Here is an 8,151-nt window from a genome sequence, read left to right as displayed (position 1 = left end):
GCTATTTCCTGGCCCGGCGAACCTCGACTGGCGCTCAGTGCACTGCCTGGTAAGTACAATGGTCCTTTAAAGTGCTGTAATTGTATTGCCCTGTAGGGCCCTAGTGCGAAAGCATTAAAATTTTAATTAGGCCACTGTGAAATACGCATGTTTATATTCGCTGCATTATTTTCGTGGTGGAATAATAATGTCTAAAGAGAAAAGAGAAAGAACACAATTTTGAGCACATATTTGCATAAAAGCTGGTGCAGTAAATTTAGATACGTGGTCTTTTATGGTCCTATCTATGGAGTAAATCAGAGATCTCATATTAAAAAATACTGAGCAAAGAAAAGCTTTTTACATGTCCTAAATCCGCTTAAATCTTCCACACCCGTAACACTGATACTCAGAACTACTAAGAAAATTTACCGCTCAATCTGTAGCAGGCAGTGAGACCAATTATTTCACATCAACAGCTGAAACTTTTTCTTTAAAATGCAACGCCATACAACAGTTTACCCCAGTGCAGAAATGACCGATGCTGATAGCGGAATGTCGCATGTTTTCACAGGAAAAAAAAAGAGAAAAAAGATGGTAGAGGCTCTCTCTAGCAGCGTTGGAGGCAAATTTTTCCTCTTATATTAACAAGACCTCCTCCCTCTGCTTATAATTCTTATATAAGGAAAGCAACGCTACATTTCCAGCTACGTGCATCATACTACTCTCAAATCGACGTCGGCGACATCGGGGAGTGTCACCGACCGCATTTAACATGCCGTGTAAATGTTCACCAAGTAAAATAGCTGGAAATGTTTCAATGCTACGTATTGGCTGCTAGTAATGCTATCAGCTGAGCAGAATATTACCTGCCATATCTGGACACTGTAGTTGTATTAGCCGTTGGCTTATGCACAATGCTGCGACAGCGGGACTCGATGTAGCCATTTGGAGCTCAGTGTCCAATAATTCCGAGGCACACTTTTGGGCATTTGGTAAGGCATCTACAGTACCACCACATACAGGTTGGCATGATGGCCAGTTGTAGTAATGTAAGGGGCGAACAGTTTGCTACATCAAAAGTTGTGTTGTAATTGCACTTCAATGCAATGCGACCATCACGGAACCAAAACTTGCTTAAGTCATCAATTATTCAGGAACAGCTCATCACCGACTTAAATAAACTGCACACTGAGGCCTGCGAGCTGCGTCACCGCGTTTTGCTATACTGGCTAAGTGCTTACAGCGGTATGGCGGGAGATGACTACACCGACGCCGCTGCTGAGCTAGTACACAAAGTTTCACCAAGAGTAATTCTGATCCCATTCTCAAGAACAGATGCAGCAAGATAGGTAGCCAGTGAATCATGGCAATTTAAGCGCTCACTGTCGTGTGATCCGGATCACCAATACCCACCTCTACATCGAATAGACCCACTCACGTTTTCCAAATGCCACACAATCTGAGCAGATGCCATCGTGATGCCTCCACGGAAGACGCTTGAATATTGCGTACACGAACTACTTTATACACATATTCGTTATAGCTGCAGCCCTCTTTACTCTACAAGTGATGTGTGTGACGATTTCGAACATTTGATAACCTCCTGCCAAAGGTTCATTGCACATCTCAGGACATTGCGAATTATTTTGGCTTCGCTAAAGACACAGCCCTGCGTCTTGAACACGTTCTTGTTCCTTTGTGTGATGCTTCTTCGGCTGCTCGATCTACAAAGGTCTTAACACCTTTTCTCTAAGACACTAGGTTGATAGAGACTCTTTGAAATGCATCTGTGCATGTGAAATCGTGTGTCAATAACTTTATTTTATTTTTAATTGTTTCCCTTCGCCTTCTCTTCTTTGTGACCCACATCAGGGTTAACATGCTAGGATCAGTACTAGGCAGACATCTCCTACAACAAATAAAATCCCTCTCTCTTTCTCTCACGGGTGGACTGCTTTAATTACAAGGAACTACGCGGATAATAAGGTTCGGAGGTTAATGAAAGAAAACTTCCGGACGACGTGGAGTCCAATGCTAAGTTTCATTAAAATCTGCAGAGCTTAATAACAACCGAATATATTTGGATTGCTACAAATGGTACATTTAGCTTCATATGATGGAATATATATCAGTTATTGCAGTAATCTTATTTTAGCTTTTATTTCTTTATCAGCACCAGTTTTCGGAGGAAACTGCGCCCAGAAATATGAAACCGGGCCCTGCATGGCAATGATTCCTATGTGGTGGTTCAACGCCGAGTCTGGCAAGTGTGAACAGTTCATCTACGGCGGCTGCGGAGGCAACCAGAACTGATACGAGACTAAGCAACAGTGCGAAATGACCTGTTCTGCCGAGAAACGTGAGTGTTTATTGCAAAACTGAAACTTCAGATGCCGTTGAACATTCACTCGACTCTGTAGTTTAGCGTTTCCGAATTGCGGAAAAGTGTTAATATTGGGCCAAAGTATTATAAACGAAAATAATATTTTTTGTTTCAGTATTCTCGATGTGTACAATATTTCTTTCTTCTTGCATGATCATTTTCTGCTGCTTCTATAGCAGCAGTCTTCAATGCCGCGTACGTGAATAGCTTCCGTTCTTTAAATTGAACTCCCTTACATGTTTTCAGGATGCCGCTGCTAGCTTTTATTCTTTTGACATCGACTGCCTTTTTGCTAAATTTTCCTAATATATAGGTGGCATAAAACATTTTGTGATACTGATCTTTCGAAATAAATTCCAGCTGAGATGCTTCCAGAAACACTTGTGTAAAATGCATTACAGGAGATGAAGTGTGGAGAAGTCTAAAGTCTAGAAATTTTCATTTTTCGATTTTGGAAACTTCTGTTCTAATGATCACATCACCCAAGCTTTTTGATGACAAATCTTTTCTGTTGCATTACTTATTCTCCTAAATTATTTTTTTTTTGTTATATTCACAGCCATTTCCTGGCCTGGGGAACCTCGATTGGCGCTCAGTCCGGTATGTACAATGCTCCTTTAAACTGCTGTAATTTTATTGGCATGATACGTGGTTACGCGAACGCATTTCATATTTTTTTATTAGGTCACTGCTGAAGCATGCATATCTATATTTGACGAATTATTTTCATGGAGGGGTAGCTATTTGTAAAGTGAAATGGGAGAAAACGAGCATTTTTGTTCACATATTTCTTTCTTTATTCAATACTGCGAACCTTGTACAAGTCCAAGCAGGGTGGTAACATTGCAACAGCAATAATAGCAAAGGTATTCAACATCAAAGTGTGGAGAAAGGCAATAATGAATCATTCCAGTCGGTTACTGTGCGAGGAAAAAATGAAAGCTTGAATAAATCAGTTCGAGAGAAATACGGCGTCAGGGAGTTAGGATGATGGTGGCGCATATGCCCCGATGATAAAAGCGACAGATATGGTGAACGGTTAATTGCTACGGCTCGATTCCAAAGTGCGGAAAGAAATTGCAAGCATAATGTTTTTTTTTTTCGTTGATCAAGACATCCAATACCCTTAACCTGCATTAACTCAGAGGGTGAGTCATATGGAAAATATTCAGAGTGAATAAACCTCACAGCTTTTCTTTTGTACCTTTTCTAAACGGGTGATATTGTGTTTAGTAAATGAGTGCCAAACAACGCATGCATATTCAAGTTTCGGTTTTATTAGTAAATTGTAAGCAAGTAAGTTTACGCTCGAGGGAGAATTTTTAAGCTAATGTCTTGAAAAGTGTTGTTTACGTAAAGCGGAAAAGCAGATGTTATCTATATGTAAATTCCATGACAAAGTATTCGTAAGCATGAAACCCAAATACTTGTACTTGGCCTCTTCCAACAAAGGTGAAGAGCCTAGCCTGTAGATAAAAGAGAGCGGAGCAATTCTGCGAGTGAAGCGAGGAACGACGGTATTATCAGTGTAAACTTTCATGTCCCACGTTTTACACCATTCATAAATGTTAGCCAGAGAGGAGTTAAGATGAATTTGATCACTAATCGAAGTTATTTCTTGAAAAAGCACAGAATCGTCTGCCAACAGCCTGATATGCACGTTGGGATCAAGATCAGTTGTAAGATCATTAATATATAATAAAAACAATAATGGCCCCAGCATGCTTCCTTGGGGCAACCCATCAAAGCTACACGCGGCACCTTAGCATGAAAGCTGGTGCAGTGTATATATGTACGTGACATTTTACGGTCCTGTATTTTCGAGTAAGTCAGACCGTATCCCATTAGCATCTACAAAACAAAGGCGGACGTTTTAGATATCATAAATCTATTAAAATCGTGATCAGCCATAACATTGAAACTCAGTTCGACTAAGTAAATTTACCGCTCAATCTGTACCTGACAGTGAGGCCAATCAATGCCCATCAACAGCCGAAACATGTTCGTTAAAATGCAAGGCCATACAACAGTTTATCCCAGTGTACAAATGAGGGATGCTGATAGCGAAATTTCGCATGTTTTCACTGGCAAAAAAAAACAAAAAGGATGACAGAGACTTTCTCTCGCAACATTGGAGGCATGTTTTTTTTGCTCTTATTTAACGAGACCTTCATCCTCTGCTTCTAATTCTGATATAACGAAAGCCTCGCCACATTTCCAGCTACGTTCATCAGACTACCCTCAAATCGACGTCGGCGACACCGGGGATTGTCACCGACCGCATTTACCATGCCGTGCAAATGTTGACCCATTAGGCTGGCTGGACATGTTTGGATGCTGGTAGCAATGCTATCAGCTGAGAGGAACAGTATTGTTCATATCTGCACACGGTAGTTGTATTAGCCGTTGGCTTATGAACAATGCTGCGGCAGCGGGCCTCAATGTAGCCATCCGGAGTTCAGTGTTCAATAAATCGAGGCACACATTTGGGCATTTGGTATGGCACCTATCAGTACCACCAAAGATAGGTTGCCATGATGAAATGTTGCAGTACAATAATGGCGAACATCTCTGCTTCATAAAAAGAACAATTTCTGAATCATAAACGGAAGTTGATGCGCATCTCGGTTTGTCCCTCTATACGCGATTCCCCAGTTTAACAATCTCGGAAAGCAGGTTGCTTGTTGAAAAGCAAGGGTCATTCAAAACTCATCGACATTATTACAAAGTTATTTTTATTTTCGCTTCAATGAAATGCAACCATAACGGAACAAAAACCTCCTGCACCATGGGTTATCTTCCATGATCGTCGCGCTGCAATACAATTGCTTAAGTCCTCGCGGATTCAGGCCTTATTGTAAATACCCTTCACACTGAACCCTGCGAGCTGCGTCCCCGCAGTGAGCTACAATGCTTACGGCGGCATGGCGGCCAATGACTACGACGGCGCCGCTACTAAACCAGTACACAAAGATTCATTAAGAAAATTTCTAATCCTGTTCTCAGGAAGAGATGCTTGAGCAAGACTTGTATCCCCTAATCATGGATATGCAGAGCTCTCTGTGGTGTGACCCGGAGCACCATTACCGACCTCTACATGAAGTGAACACGCCCAATTCCTCCGAATGCCACACGATTTGAGCAGATGCCATCGTAATTGCCATCACTGAATTCTTTTCTATGTGGCCTACACAAACTACTTTATACATAAATTCGGTATAGCGAGCAGCTGTCTGTACTCATGTGATGTATGTGACGATTTCGGACATTTTATAACCCCCTGTCAAAGGTTCATAGCACGTCGCAGGACACTACAAATTAATTTAGGCTTGTTTAAAGACACAGCCCGTCCGCTTGAACACGTTCTCGGTCCATGGTTTGATGGGTCTTCGGCTGCGCCAGCTACAAGTACCTTAATAATGTTTAAGACACAGGGTTGATAGACACTCTTTGAAACACATCTGTGTGTGTTTGTGTGAGTGAAAATGTTTGTCACTAAATTTTTATTGTAGTTTTGTAAATCACTTTTCCTTTCACCTTATCTTCTTTGTGACCCTCATCAGGGGTAGCATGCTAAAATCAGTACCACGCAGGCATCTCCTGCGTTCAATAAAAAAAGAATATATATATATATATATATATATATATATATATATATATATATATATATATATATATATATATATATATATATATATATATCTCACGGGCGGACTGCTTTAATTACAACAAACTACGTGGTTAATAACGTTCACAAAATTATTACAAAAACGTTCTCGAAGACGTTAGGCCCAATGCTAAGTTTTAACAAAATTTGAATTTCTTCAAAAAAATTGAATTTATTTTGCCCCGGCACAGAGGGCACCTTTAGCTATGTATGATAGAAACAATATAATTAATTCCAATAATCTTATTAGAGCTTTTATTTCTTCATCAGCACCTGTTTTCGGAGGAAACTGCGCCCAGAAATATGAAACCGGGCCCTGCAAGGCAATGGTTTCTATGTGGTGGTTCAACGCCCAGTCTGGCAAGTGTGAACAGTTCATCTACGGCGGCTGCGGAGGCAACCAGAACCGATACGAGACTAAGCAACAGTGCGAACTGACCTGTTCTGCCGAGAAACGTGAGTGTTTCTTCTTTTTTTTTGGAGGCAGAGCAAAACAAGTCAGACAGCCACTCGTTAACCGTCAGGCAACGTCGACGCATTTCATTTTCCTGTCTTAACAACGTACATGTTTGGTTTTCTCTTCGCAGCTACTTCCTGGCCCGGAGAACCTCTTGAGGCGCTCATTGCACAGCCCGGTATGTACAGTTTTAATTTCTTAAAATAGCCTCAATATCATTACTGTTTTGTCTGGAAAAAACATTTACCAAGTTTTGCATTAAATTTCTGCTAATGTATGCATGCATATATATAGCAGCAATGCATTATCTTCAAGATCATGCATTGCTGCACTCCCTATAAGGAGGCGACGTTACTATGGGGCTGTTGAGAAGCAAATACTGAAAGTAATTTTAAACAACACATAACTGGGCGAGATATGGATTCACCTAAATCTTTAACCGATCTTCATAAGCGTGCTCAAGAACCCCAGTAGTTCAAAGAAAGGTTCCGCTCAGACGGCGCCTAACAATGAGTTTCCAATTAACCCGCAACACGAGGCAGAAGGGGATTCTACATAATGCTATTGTATAATCCAGTATCCTCCAAGAGTGCCAGTGAACCTATACTGACTCAGTAATGTCACATTTTGGGTATGTGGAGCTGTACCTCTCGTTGTATCCTGTTTTTGCCGAGCTTTTGTTTTCTCTGATTATGATCGTTTATATTTTCTTCCCTCAGCACCTGTGGATGATGTTTGCCGTCGTCCCCCGCACTCCGGTCCTTGTATGGCTTCCTTCCCTCACTTCTACTACGACGCTCAGACAAAGCAATGCCGACCATTCATCTACGGCGGCTGCGACAGCAACGGCAACAACTTCGAGACGATGCACCAATGCATGCGTGTCTGCGCCCCTCCGGCCCCTTGGCGGCCCGAGCCCCTGCTCCCATAAAAGCCTACATTGCACTTACTGTTTCTTGATTACGAGAGTGCCATAGCTTTTAAATCGAGAATGTTCAAATTGAGATGATTTGACAAGTACTTCCTAAATATTTAGTTGTAAAGATGACAAAGCTGCTTGTAGAATATGTAAAGCTTTGAAGACACATTAATAAATCTGATTTACACGACTGGCATCTTCATTCTATTTGCTTGATTTCACACCTTTCGCAGCGGAAAGGCTGTGCGGGCGGTCTAAATGTGACTAGAAAGTGAGTAGTTTCTAACGGGCTCTGTTGTTCTTTTATTATCAACATTTTATTCGCCCAGAAACGCCACATTTTCTGAAAATGAAGCGGTCACCTTTTTATGCTAAGAATGCGGAACAAACCTACCACGGGACTATAAGCATGAGGCACAGAAATCGAATTGCTAACGGCGCATAGATGAAGACTCCCGATTCCCAACACCGGCATTAAAGCTAAATCAGTAGGGAAAATGAAATAAAATGCCGCAATTGTTCTGCGATATGAAGGAGGCGCCTGTTCAGCTCCAGCATAAATATTCACTGATCTCGCACTTGCTCCAGCAAATGAGCGGATATTTCCCAAACATCTTCGCGCTTGAAATAACCAGAACATGCTGTTATGAAAACAGGACACGGGCAGACTGCCACGAAGGGACTTCGTTATATGGCGCAAGGATCCCTTCCCTAGGGTTTTTCTGAAATGCATTTTTAATAAC

At 41.5% G+C, this 8,151-nt stretch overlaps 1 protein-coding gene across 1 annotated transcript; it reads left to right on the top strand.

Moving 5' to 3' along the window:
* The first annotated feature begins 6,305 nt into the window (after positions 1-6,305).
* LOC146193546 (kunitz-type serine protease inhibitor 6-like) lies at positions 6,306-7,429 on the top strand. Its single transcript, XM_084600109.1, has 3 exons — positions 6,306-6,488; positions 6,620-6,667; positions 7,209-7,429. The coding sequence occupies exons 1-3, from the start codon at positions 6,359-6,361 to the stop codon at positions 7,418-7,420; spliced, it is 390 nt and encodes a 129-aa protein (XP_084456235.1). The 5' UTR covers positions 6,306-6,358; the 3' UTR covers positions 7,421-7,429.
* Positions 7,430-8,151: the final 722 nt, after the last annotated feature.

This window comes from Amblyomma maculatum, chromosome 4, assembly GCF_055883805.1.
Source record: "Amblyomma maculatum isolate TAMU_Amacu chromosome 4, ASM5588380v1, whole genome shotgun sequence".
In the NCBI taxonomy this organism is placed as follows: Eukaryota; Metazoa; Arthropoda; class Arachnida; order Ixodida; family Ixodidae; genus Amblyomma; species Amblyomma maculatum.
Note: the sequence above shows the minus strand (reverse complement) of the source record. Positions and strands in the feature narration are given on the sequence as shown.